General features: G+C 46.2%; 1 protein-coding gene across 2 annotated transcripts in view; it reads right to left on the bottom strand.

Annotated features, from left to right (window-relative positions):
* The window catches only part of LOC147120230 (signal transducer and activator of transcription 1-alpha/beta-like), a 133,971-nt gene that overhangs the window by 60,624 nt on the left and 58,152 nt on the right, over positions 1-15,195 (bottom strand). For both annotated transcript variants that reach the window (XM_085985853.1, XM_085985851.1), the window contains exons 17-21: positions 14,602-14,737; positions 13,604-13,656; positions 13,412-13,506; positions 13,116-13,255; positions 11,776-11,964 (exon numbers count right to left, since the gene is read on the bottom strand). In XM_085985853.1, coding sequence (XP_085841979.1) covers positions 11,776-11,964; positions 13,116-13,255; positions 13,412-13,506; positions 13,604-13,656; positions 14,602-14,737 — 613 coding nt within the window. The remainder of the gene's footprint in view (positions 1-11,775; positions 11,965-13,115; positions 13,256-13,411; positions 13,507-13,603; positions 13,657-14,601; positions 14,738-15,195) is intronic.

Below are 15,195 nucleotides of genomic sequence, written 5' to 3'. Positions count from 1 at the left end.
GATGTGCTATTCTCAACACGCACACAGCGATGTGCTATTCTCAACACGCACACACAGCGATGTGCTATTCTCAACACGCACACAGCGATGTGCTATTCTCAATACGCACACACACAGCGATGTGCTATTCTCAACACGCACACACACACACAGCGATGTGCTATTCTCAACACGCACACACACAGCGATGTGCTATTCTCAACACGCGCACACAGCGCGATGTGCTATTTTCAACACACGCGCACACACAGCGATGTGCTCTTCTCAACACGCGCACACACACAGCGATGTGCTATTCTCAACACGCACACAGCGATGTGTTATTCTCAACACGCACAGCGATGTGCTATTCTCAACACGCACACACACACACAGCGATGTGCTATTCTCAGCACGCACACACACAGCGATGTGCTATTCTCAACACGCACACACACAGCGATGTGCTATTCTCAACACGCGCACACACACAGCGATGTGCTATTCTCAACACGCACACACAGCGGTGCTATTCTCAACACGCGCACAGCGATGTGCTATTCTCAACACGCACACACAGCGATGTGCTATTCTCAACACACACACAGCGATGTGCTATTCTCAACACGCACACACACACAGCGATGTGCTATTCTCAACACACACAGCGATGTGCTATTCTCAACACACACAGCGATGTGCTATTCTCAACACGCACACACACACAGCGATGTGCTATTCTCAACACACACACACAGCGATGTGCTATTCTCAACACACACACACAGCGATGTGCTATTTTCAACACGCACACAGTGATGTGCTATTCTCAACACACACACACAGCGATGTGCTATTTTCAACACGCACACACACAGCGATGTGCTATTTTCAACACGCACACACACACAGCGATGTGCTATTCTCAACACGCACAGTGATGTGCTATTCTCAACACGCACAGTGATGTGGTATTCTCAACACGCACACAGTGATGTGCTATTGTCAACACGCACACACACAGCGATGTGCTATTCTCAACACACGCACACACAGCGATGTGCTATTCTCAACACGCACACACAGCGATGTGCTATTCTCAACACGCACACACACAGCAATGTGCTATTCTCAACACGCGCACACAGCGATGTGCTATTCTCAACACGCACACACACACAGCGATGTGCTATTCTCAACACGCACACACACAGCGATGTGCTGTTCTCAACACGCACACACACAGCGATGTGCTATTGTCAAAACGCACACACAGCGATGTGCTATTCTCAACACGCACACACACACAGCAATGTGCTATTCTCAACACGCACACAGTGATGTGCTATTTTCAACACGCACAGACAGCGATGTGCTATTCTCAATACGCACACACACAGCGATGTGCTATTCTCAACACGCACACACACACAGCGATGTGCTATTCTCAACACGCACGCAGCGATGTGCTATTCTCAATACGCACACACAGCGATGTGCTATTCTCAACACGCGCACACACACAGCGATGTGCTATTCTCAACACGCACACACAGCGATGTGCTATTCTCAACACACGCACACACAGCGATGTGCTATTCTCAACACGCGCACACACAGCGATGTGCTATTCTCAACACACACAGTGATGTGCTATTCTCAACACGCACACACACAGCGATGTGCTATTCTCAACACGTACACACACAGCGATGTGCTATTCTCAACACACACACACAGCGATGTGCTATTCTCAACACACGCACACACAGCGATGTGCTCTTCTCAACACGCACAGACACAGCGATGTGCTATTCTCAACACGCATGCACACACAGCGATGTGCTATTCTCAACACGCACACACAGCGATGTGCTATTCTCAACACGCACACACAGCGATGTGCTATTCTCAACACGCACACACACAGTGATGTGCTATTCTCAACACGCACACACAGCGATGTGCTATTCTCAACACACACAGCGATGTGCTATTCTCAACACACACACACACAGCGATGTGCTATTCTCAACATACGCACACACAGCGATGTGCTATTCTCAACACACACACACACAGCGATGTGCTATTCTCAACACACACACACACAGCGATGTTTTATTCTCAACACGCACACACAGCGATGTGCTATTCTCAACACACACACACACAGCGATGTTTTATTCTCAACACACACACACACAGCGATGTGCTATTCTCAACACGCACACACACAGCGATGTGCTATTCTCAACACGCGCACACACAGCGATGTGCTATTCTCAACACACACAGCGATGTGCTATTCTCAACACGCACACACACACAGCGATGTGCTATTCTCAACACACACACACACAGCGATGTGCTATTCTCAACACACACACAGCGATGTGCTATTCTCAACACGCGCACACACAGCGATGTGCTATTCTCAACACGCGCACACACACAGCGATGTGCTATTCTCAACACGCGCGCACACAGCGAAGTGCTATTCTCAACACGCACACACACAGCGATGTGCTATTGTCAACACGCGCACACAGCGATGTGCTATTCTCAACACGCACACACACAGCGATGTGCTATTCTCAACACGCGCACACACAGCGAAGTGCTATTCTCAACACGCACACACACAGCGATGTGCTATTCTCAACACGCGCACACACAGCGATGTGCTATTCTCAACACGCACACAGCGATGTGCTATTCTCAACACGCGCGCACACACAGCGATGTGCTATTCTCAACACGCACACACAGCGATGTGCTATTCTCAACACGCACACACACAGCGATGTGCTATTCTCAACACGCACACACACCGCGATGTGCTATTCTCAACACGCACACACACCGCGATGTGCTATTCTCAACACGCACACACAGTGATGTGCTATTCTCACACAGCGATGTGCTATTCTCAACACGCACACAGCGATGTGCTATTCTCAACACGCGCACACACACAGCGATGTGCTATTCTCAACACGCGCGCACACACAGCGATGTGCTATTCTCAACACGCACACACACAGCGATGTGCTATTCTCAACACGCACACAGCGATGTGCTATTCTCAACACACGCACACACAGCGATGTGCTATTCTCAACACGCACACACAGCGATGTGCTATTCTCAACACGCACACACACAGCGATGTGCTATTCTCAACACGCACACACACAGCGATGTGCTATTCTCAACGCGCACACACACAGCGATGTGCTATTCTCAACACGCGCACACACACAGCGATGTGCTATTCTCAACACGCGCACACAGCGATGTGCTATTCTCAACACGCACACACAGCGATGTGCTATTCTCAACACGCACACACACAGCGATGTGCTATTCTCAACGCGCACACACACAGCGATGTGCTATTCTCAACACGCGCACACACAGCGATGTGCTATTCTCAACACGCGCACACACAGCGATGTGCTATTCTCAACACGCACACACAGCGATGTGCTATTCTCAACACACGCACACACACAGCGATGTGCTATTCTCAACACGCACACACACAGCGATGTGCTATTCTCAACACACACACAGGGATGTGCTATTCTCAACACGCACACACACAGCGATGTGCTATTCTCAACACACACACACACAGCGATGTGCTATTCTCAACACGCGCACACACACAGCGATGTGCTATTCTCAACACGCGCACACACACAGCGATGTGCTATTCTCAACACGCACACACAGCGATGTGCTATTCTCAACACACACACACACAGCGATGTGCTATTCTCAACACACGCACACACACACAGCGATGTGCTATTCTCAACACGCGCACACACAGCGATGTGCTATTCTCAACACGCGCACACACACACACAGCGATGTGCTATTCTCAACACGCACACACAGTGATGTGCTATTCTCAACATACACACACAGCGATGTGCTATTCGCAACACGCGCACACACACAGCGATGTGCTATTCTCAACACACGCGCACACACACACAGCGATGTGCTATTGTCAACACGCGCACACACACACACACAGCGATGTGCTATTCTCAACACACGCGCACACACAGCGATGTGCTATTCTCAACACGCGCACACACAGCGATGTGCTATTCTCAATACGCACACACACAGCGATGTGCTATTCTCAACACGCACACACACAGCGATGTGCTATTCTCAACACGCACACACAGCGATGTGCTATTCTCAACACACGCGCACACACAGCGATGTGCTATTCTCAACACGCACACACACAGCGATGTGCTATTCTCAACACGCGCACACAGCGCGATGTGCTATTCTCAACACGCACACAGCGATGTGCTATTCTCAACACGCACACACACAGCGATGTGCTATTCTCAACACGCACACACACAGCGATGTGCTATTCTCAACACGCACACAGCGATGTGTTATTCTCAACACGCACAGCGATGTGCTATTCTCAACACACGCGCACACAGCGATGTGCTTTTCTCAACACGCACACACACACACAGCGATGTGCTATTCTCAACACGCACACACACACAGCGATGTGCTATTCTCAACACGCGCACACACACAGCCATGTGCTATTCTCAACACGCGCACACACACAGCGATGTGCTATTCTCAACACGCACACAGCGATGTGCTATTCTCAACACGCACACACACACAGCGATGTGCTATTCTCAACACGCACACACACAGCGATGTGCTATTCTCAACACGCGCACACACAGCGATGTGCTATTCTCAACACGCACACACACAGCGATGTGCTATTCTCAACACGCGCACACACACAGCGATGTGCTATTCTCAACACGCACACACACAGCGATGTGCTATTCTCAACACGCGCACACACAGCGATGTGCTATTCTCAACACGCACACACAGCGATGTGCTATTCTCAACACACACAGCGATGTGCTATTCTCAACACACACAGCGATGTGCTATTCTCAACACACACAGCGATGTGCTATTCTCAACACGCACACACACACAGCGATGTGCTATTCTCAACACACACACACAGCGATGTGCTATTTTCAACACGCACACAGTGATGTGCTATTCTCAACACACACACACAGCGATGTGCTATTGTCAACACGCACACACAGCGATGTGCTATTCTCAACGCGCACACACACAGCGATGTGCTATTCTCAACACACACACAGCGATGTGCTATTCTCAACACGCACACACAGCGATGTGCTATTCTCAACACGCACACACACAGCGATGTGCTATTCTCAACACGCGCACACACAGCAGTGTGCTATTCTCAACACGCACACACACAGCGATGTGCTATTCTCAACACGCACACACAGCGATGTGCTATTCTCAACACGCGCACACACACAGCGATGTGCTATTCTCAACACGCGCACACAGCGAAGTGCTATTCTCAACACGCACACACACAGCGATGTGCTATTGTCAACACGCACACACAGCGATGTGCTATTCTCAACACGCGCACACACAGCGATGTGCTATTCTCAACACGCACACAGTGATGTGCTATTCTCAACATACGCACACACACAGTGATGTGCTATTGTCAACACGCACACACAGCAATGTGCTATTCTCAACACACGCACACACACAGCGATGTGCTATTCTCAACACGCGCACACAGCGATGTGCTATTCTCAACACGCACACACACAGCGATGTGCTATTCTCAACACGCACACACACAGCGATGTGCTATTCTCAACACAGTGATGTGCTATTCTCAACACGCACACACACAGCCATGTGCTATTCTCAACACGCACACACACAGCGATGTGCTATTCTCAACACACACAGTGATGTGCTATTCTCAACACGCACACACACAGCGATGTGCTATTCTCAACACACACACAGCGATGTGCTATTCTCAACACGTACACACAGCGATGTGCTATTCTCAACACGTACACACACAGCGATGTGCTATTCTCAACACGCACACACAGCGATGTGCTATTCTCAACACACACACACAGCGATGTGCTATTCTCAACAAGCACACAGCGATGTGCTCTTCTCAACACGCACAGCGATGTGCTTTTCTCAACACGCACACACAGCGATGTGCTATTCTCAACACGCACACACAGCGATGTGCTATTCTCAACACGCACACACACAGCGATGTGCTATTCTCAACACGTACACACACAGCGATGTGCTATTCTCAACACGCACACACAGCGATGTGCTATTCTCAACATGCACACAGCGATGTGCTATTCTCAACACACACACACAGCGATGTGCTATTCTCAACACACGCGCACACACAGCGATGTGCTATTCTCAACACGCACACACACACACAGCGATGTGCTATTCTCAACACGCACACACACACAGCGATGTGCTATTCTCAACACGCGCACACACACAGCGATGTGCTATTCTCAACACGCACACACAGCGATGTGCTATTCTCAACACGCACACACAGCGATGTGCTATTCTCAACACGCGCACACACAGCGATGTGCTATTCTCAACACGCACACACACACAGCGATGTGCTATTCTCAACACGCACACACACACAGCGATGTGCTATTCTCAACACACACAGCGATGTGCTATTCTCAACACGCACACACACACAGCGATGTGCTATTCTCAACACGCGCACACATAGCGATGTGCTATTCTCAACACGCACACACACACAGCGATGTGCTATTCTCAACACGCACGCACACACAGCGATGTGCTATTCTCAACACGCACACACAGCGATGTGCTATTCTCAACACGCGCACACACACAGCGATGTGCTATTCTCAACACGCGCACACAGCGAAGTGCTATTCTCAACACGCACACACACAGCGATGTGCTATTCTCAACATACGCACACACACACAGTGATGTGCTATTGTCAACACGCACAGACAGCGATGTGCTATTCTCAATACGCACACACACAGCGATGTGCTATTCTCAACACGCACACACACAGCGATGTGCTATTCTCAACGCGCACACACACAGCGATGTGCTATTCTCAACGCGCACACACACAGCGATGTGCTATTCTCAACACGCGCACACACACAGCGATGTGCTATTCTCAACACGCGCACACACACAGCGATGTGCTATTCTCAACACGCACACACAGCGATGTGCTATTCTCAACACACGCACACACACAGCGATGTGCTATTCTCAACACGCGCACACAGCGATGTGCTATTCTCAACACGCACACACACAGCGATGTGCTATTCTCAACACACACACACAGCGATGTGCTATTCTCAACACGCACACACACAGCGATGTGCTATTCTCAACACACACACAGCGATGTGCTATTCTCAACACGCACACACACAGCGATGTGCTATTCTCAACACACAGTGATGTGCTATTCTCAACACGCACACACACAGCGATGTGCTATTCTCAACACACGCACACACAGCGATGTGCTATTCTCAACACGCACACAGCGATGTGCTATTCTCAACACGCACACACACAGCGATGTGCTATTCTCAACACGCGCACACAGCGCGATGTGCTATTTTCAACACGCGCACACACAGCGATGTGCTATTCTCAACACACGCACACACAGCGATGTGCTATTCTCAACACACGCGCACACACAGCGATGTGCTATTCTCAACACGCACACAGCGATGTGCTATTCTCAACACGCACACAGCGATGTGCTATTCTCAACACGCACACAGCGATGTGCTATTCTCAACACGCACACACAGCGATGTGCTATTCTCAACACGCACACAGCGATGTGCTATTCTCAATACGCACACACACAGCGATGTGCTATTCTCAACACGCACACACACACACAGCGATGTGCTATTCTCAACACGCACACACACAGCGATGTGCTATTCTCAACACACGCACACACAGCGATGTGCTATTCTCAACACGCGCACACAGCGCGATGTGCTATTTTCAACACACGCGCACACACAGCGATGTGCTATTCTCAACACACGCACACACAGCGATGTGCTATTCTCAACACGCGCACACACAGCGATGTGCTATTCTCAACACGCGCACACACACAGCGATGTGCTATTCTCAACACGCACACAGCGATGTGTTATTCTCAACACGCACAGCGATGTGCTATTCTCAACACGCACACACACACACAGCGATGTGCTATTCTCAGCACGCACACACACACAGCGATGTGCTATTCTCAACACGCGCACACACAGCGATGTGCTATTCTCAACACGCACACACACAGCGATGTGCTATTCTCAACACGCGCACACACACAGCGATGTGCTATTCTCAACACGCACACACAGCGGTGCTATTATCAACACGCGCACACACAGCGATGTGCTATTCTCAACACGCACACACAGCGATGTGCTATTCTCAACACACACACAGCGATGTGCTATTCTCAACACGCACACACACACAGCGATGTGCTATTCTCAACACACACAGCGATGTGCTATTCTCAACACACACAGCGATGTGCTATTCTCAACACGCACACACACACAGCGATGTGCTATTCTCAACACACACACACAGCGATGTGCTATTCTCAACACACACACACAGCGATGTGCTATTTTCAACACGCACACAGTGATGTGCTATTCTCAACACACACACAGCGATGTGCTATTTTCAACACGCACACACACAGCGATGTGCTATTTTCAACACGCACACACACACAGCGATGTGCTATTCTCAACACGCACACAGTGATGTGCTATTCTCAACACGCACAGTGATGTGGTATTCTCAACACGCACACACAGTGATGTGCTATTGTCAACACGCACACACACAGCGATGTGCTATTCTCAACACACGCACACACAGCGATGTGCTATTCTCAACACGCACACACAGCGATGTGCTATTCTCAACACGCACACACACAGCAATGTGCTATTCTCAACACGCGCACACAGCGATGTGCTATTCTCAACACGCACACACACACAGCGATGTGCTATTCTCAACACGCACACACACAGCGATGTGCTGTTCTCAACACGCACACACACAGCGATGTGCTATTGTCAAAACGCACACACAGCGATGTGCTATTCTCAACACGCACGCACACACAGCAATGTGCTATTCTCAACACGCACACAGCGATGTGCTATTCTCAACACGCACGCACACACAGCGATGTGCTATTCTCAACACGCACACAGCGATGTGCTATTCTCAACACGCGCACACACAGCGATGTGCTATTCTCAACACGCGCACACAGCGAAGTGCTATTCTCAACACGCACAGTGATGTGCTATTTTCAACACGCACAGACAGCGATGTGCTATTCTCAATACGCACACACACAGCGATGTGCTATTCTCAACACGCACACACACACAGCGATGTGCTATTCTCAACACGCACGCAGCGATGTGCTATTCTCAATACGCACACACAGCGATGTGCTATTCTCAACACGCGCACACACAGCGATGTGCTATTCTCAACACGCACACACAGCGATGTGCTATTCTCAACACACGCACACACAGCGATGTGCTATTCTCAACACGCGCACACAGCGATGTGCTATTCTCAACACGCACACACACAGCGATGTGCTATTCTCAACACACACACAGTGATGTGCTATTCTCAACACGCACACACACAGCGATGTGCTATTCTCAACACGTACACACACAGCGATGTGCTATTCTCAACACACACACACAGCGATGTGCTATTCTCAACACACGCACACACAGCGATGTGCTCTTCTCAACACGCACAGACACAGCGATGTGCTATTCTCAACACGCATGCACACACAGCGATGTGCTATTCTCAACACGCACACACAGCGATGTGCTATTCTCAACACGCACACACAGCGATGTGCTATTCTCAACACGCACACACAGCGATGTGCTATTCTCAACACGCACACACACAGTGATGTGCTATTCTCAACACGCACACACAGCGATGTGCTATTCTCAACACAGCGATGTGCTATTCTCAACACACACACACACAGCGATGTGCTATTCTCAACATACGCACACACAGCGATGTGCTATTCTCAACACACACACACACAGCGATGTGCTATTCTCAACACACACACACACAGCGATGTTTTATTCTCAACACGCACACACAGCGATGTGCTATTCTCAACACACACACACACAGCGATGTTTTATTCTCAACACACACACACACAGCGATGTGCTATTCTCAACACGTACACACAGCGATGTGCTATTCTCAACACACACACACAGCGATGTGCTATTCTCAACACACACACACAGCGATGTGCTCTTCTCAACACGCACAGACACAGCGATGTGCTATTCTCAACACGCACGCACACACAGCGATGTGCTATTCTCAACACGCACACACAGCGATGTGCTATTCTCAACACGCACACACACAGCGATGTGCTATTCTCAACACGCACACACAGCGATGTGCTATTCTCAACACGCACACACAGCGATGTGCTATTCTCAACACGCACACAGCGATGTGCTATTCTCAACACACACACAGCGATGTGCTATTCTCAACACGCACACACAGCGATGTGCTATTCTCAACACGCACACACAGTGATGTGCTATTCTCAACACGCGCACACAGTGATGTGCTATTCTCAACACGCACACACAGCGATGTGCTATTCTCAACACACACACAGCGATGTGCTATTCTCAACATACGCACACACAGCGATGTGCTATTCTCAACACACACACACAGCGATGTTTTATTCTCAACACACGCACACACAGCGATGTGCTATTCTCAACACACACACACACAGCGATGTTTTATTCTCAACACACGCACACACACAGCGATGTGCTATTCTCAACACGCACACACAGCGATGTGCTATTCTCAACACGCGCGCACACACAGCGATGTGCTATTCTCAAGACGCGCACACACAGCGATGTGCTATTCTCAACACACGCACACAGCGATGTGCTATTCTCAACACGCAGACAGCGATGTGCTATTCTCAACACGCACACAGCGATGTGCTATTCTCAACACGCATACACACACACAGCGATGTGCTATTCTCAACACGCGCACACACACACAGCGATGTGCTATTCTCAACACGCACACACAGCGATGTGCTATTCTCAACACGCAGACAGCGATGTGCTATTCTCAACACGCACACAGCGATGTGCTATTCTCAACACGCGCACACACACACAGCGATGTGCTATTCTCAACACGCGCACACACACACAGCGATGTGCTATTCTCAATGATACCTGAACATTTATAGCACTGAAAAGGTGCGACACTTGGAAGGTGAATTTTTTTCTTTTTCCAAACACATCCCAGAATTCATCCTCACTCCTCCACCAAAAATTCCTGGTTACAACCAACTGAACACAAACTCAAAGGCAATTTATCTCTGTTGTGCCAATTGTGGGTCAAAGAATTCCTGTTAACGGTTCACCTCTTTGGTGAAACCTGCTTGCCCCACTTAAGTAATAAAATACTGAGGCTCTGATTTTCAAATCAAGGTAATGTGCAAGTTAATTTTGTTCTTACAGTTCCATCACAGCTTCCATTTAAAACAGCAATAGACAAATTGGTGCACAGTCACAAGTAATATAATATTGTTAAGTTAATTAAGTTCTCAGATCTTCAAGATGTCCAATCCTATCACAGTGATCATTATTTAAACTTGCAAAAAGTCCTGCTTTGTTACACGGGTACAGCTATACTTACGATCTTTCGGCCTGGAGTAATACTTTCCAAATGCCTGATCTTTGGGGACCTCAGGATACAAATACTTCAATGGATTTTCAGGAATATTTTCAGCTGCCATAACTTTGTAATTGCGAATGATGTCTGGGAAAGTAACAGCTGACAGTTGATGCTTTGTGTATGGCTCTACCGAGTGAAACTGAGACTCATCTGTGAAGAAAGAAAGTTCAGACAGTTGCAAAATTTGAAAAGAATACACAAATTTGCACCCTAGATGTACCCTTCGTGAAGCAGGAGCCCACGTGTGGTAGACAACTTAAGGGACATTCTCAACCCTATGGGTTTTGGTGCACGAGTGTTTTTTTTTTAAAAAGTAATTTTTTTTATAAACCCATAAATATACACATTAAGGAACAGAAATAAATCGGCATTTGGTTTTCATGTGCTCAATTTTTAAACTTTGAAGTCGGTGTACTTTAGTGTGAATTCTACCATAGTTTTATTTTTCCCCATTTGTGGATTCTTTTAATGATTTTGAACTTTTACTTGGTTTTTAAAAAAATAACCAATAGGACATTAGCGTATCTGGAAATAATTATAGATTGCCTCAACAGCCCTCTTTATAATATGGCACCATTTAAATAATAAATAAATTGCCCATTTCTTTTGGAGGTCCAGGCCACAATCCTGGTGGGGTTCATATGCACCCTAGTACCCCCATTCTCACCAGCAATGTGACCACTAAAAATCTCCAGGTCCCTCCGGAGTGCTGGAACATAGGAACTCCTGGTGTTGGTATTCCCCAGCCCATCCTGCATCAATAGTCTAATAGAGGTGGGTGAAGGCTCTGCCCCTTACAAGGCCCAGTGGAAATCCCGACATTCGTGTACCTGGGTCCCAGCCCAATTTACAGCCTTTCAAGTGCACGCCCACCAGAGTTATGGCACGGGTACCATGGATGAGTCACGATTTTCAGCTATTACTTTGTATATTTTTATGTAAACTTATATATTCAGGTTTGTTAATCACCTCAAGCTCCAAAAAAAGCACTAGTTTTCCTTAGTGAATTTAAGATTTCCTCATCTTTAAATAAATAGTTGATGGAAATTTAAGAGGTTTTGTTTAGTTTGAGTTTTTTCTTAATTATTGCATTAACTCCAACAATAACCCTTTAAAGAGAAGCATCACTAATAATTTGCCATTTTGGAAACTGGAGTACCAGATAAGTGCAAACTACATTCAATTTGCATCACTGCAGTTTAGAAAAAATACGCCTTCTTAGGAGACTAACAAAATCCGAACAATTTAAATTTCTGGCCAACCAAGAGGCTTGTATACCCTGTAGAATTTAATCCACTCACCATTTAGTGATATTTCCACCCAGGTAAAGGTAATGGCACCTTCTCTGCTGCTCTCACTGAACCTCAGTAAAAATGTACCTGGCTGCCTGCCCTTCAGCAACGCACGTTCTTTTTCCTTACTCACAAATCCCATGATCCACCTGAAATTATCAAAACTAAATTTAATTTCCTCTCATTTGTCATTTTATGTTGTTTAAAATTTTTTTTTAAATGTGGTACAGACAAAAATCTACTCCACTAACATACATTAGTTTTTATACAAGCTTTATATTATGGCCAAATGTTGTTTTACTTACCCATCATTCCAGAGAGGCAGAAGGTGCTTTTTTATTAACTCTAAAATTCCTTCAATCCAGAGCCAGAATGAGAAAGGTTTTTCATTTAGATTCTCCTGAAATATCATAGAAAGTCATCAAAGGATTTAGGGGAATATGCCATTTTAAAATTCAATTAGTAGCAATAACTTTGATTAAGAGTTAACTAGTTACCTTGCAAAATCTTGTCCATGGAATTGAATTCTCGTTGAAACAATTATTTGGACCTAATATACAGACAGACCAATTTTGTAAGTTTAACAATTTTCATGTTTTACTTTGCGTTTTTAAATAATGCATATGGCTTAAAAATTGCATTTTTCAATAAAGTGATATGCTTGCAAAATCGTACGTGTTCTACTAGTTACTATTTTCCTCTCTTTTGTACACAGTGATGCATTTAAAAGATGCATTTGACATCATCTATTTTGCTCCACATGTAGTTATTTAAAAAAAAATTAAAACAGAAATCTTACAGGTAGAGAAAATGTTTTCTTTTTAAACAGCTACAACCCAACAACAGTTAAGAGTTAGCAACACTTACTAGGAGGGAAGAACAGTAAACGTAATTCACTCAGCTGTATACATATTCGGTGATGACCATTATGTTAAGACCGAATAAACAATGTTCAATTAACTTTTGTAGTCAATGCATAAATACTGAGCATCTCAAAAATAGTAACTAGGACAAATACATAGTGCTCAATCTTCATTAATAAGTTATGCATCAACTGGAAAATTGAATACCAGACAAAATGTTATTAGAGTTCTTTATCTGTGCGCTCACTGGGAGGGGGAACAAATGCCCAACATTTGTATTAAAATAACTGAACTCCAAGTGGGACCACACAAAGTCTGGATTTCTTCCCAGCAACTAATGTTGTGGCTCACTCATTCTGGAGGAACAAAGGCTCATCCAAAATGCATTACATATGGAGTCAATGTGCAAGAGGAATCTCTTCAATTAAATGTTGTCACCCTCAGAGCTTTGAAGGACCAGCAGGGTACTTCCCCTGCCTATCCTAACTCCAAGAATAACACACAATGAGAGGAGACGTGGATGATTCTGTTCCCCCATGATGCTAGTACGAATTGCTGTCCCTCCCACGTCAGACTAGTAAGAAGTGCTTTTCCTCTTCAACATCTTTGATTATTGAGCTTCAAGATCTTACCTAGCAACTTCTCTCCCAGCATGCTAAGCTGTTCAGTATTAAGGCCTCGCTTGGTGACAGAGGAGAACTGCCAACTCAGTACCTCAGACAGCTGACTCCATGAGGCAGCTGGGGGGTTGGAAAAAAAAGCCAAGGTCTGCGAAAGAAGCAAAACTGTTAAAAATAGATAACGTACTTTATGATGGATCATATATAATGAATTGACAACTTCTAATTTCTGCACAATTTTATCTGTCCCAAATCTTTCCCCCCAATTTTTTTTTTTTCATATTCACAATTATAATTAAGCTGAAAAGCTATAGTTTTAGCTACCATCTTTTTTCTGGTACATCAGCAGAGTTTGAAACTGCCATTTAATGTTAATGCACAAGAGGATCAACTACACGGGGGAAGGGAGAAGGAATCCTGACTTTTACACAGAATAGTAGTTTACAAAAAATTTAAATGTAAATCACCTTTCTGAAAACTATAAAACAGTATCCAATAACTCCACTTTAAACATCATTTTTTAGTTTAAACAATACAAAAAACAAATTCACCTGAACTTCAGCAATTAAATTTAATATGAATCCACTGGAAATATCCATTGAACAT

This window comes from Somniosus microcephalus, chromosome 4 (assembly GCF_052327205.1).
Source record: "Somniosus microcephalus isolate GS21.2 chromosome 4, FLI_Smic_1.0, whole genome shotgun sequence".
Classification (NCBI taxonomy): Eukaryota; Metazoa; Chordata; class Chondrichthyes; order Squaliformes; family Somniosidae; genus Somniosus; species Somniosus microcephalus.
This window is presented reverse-complemented; position numbering and strand designations above follow the sequence as displayed.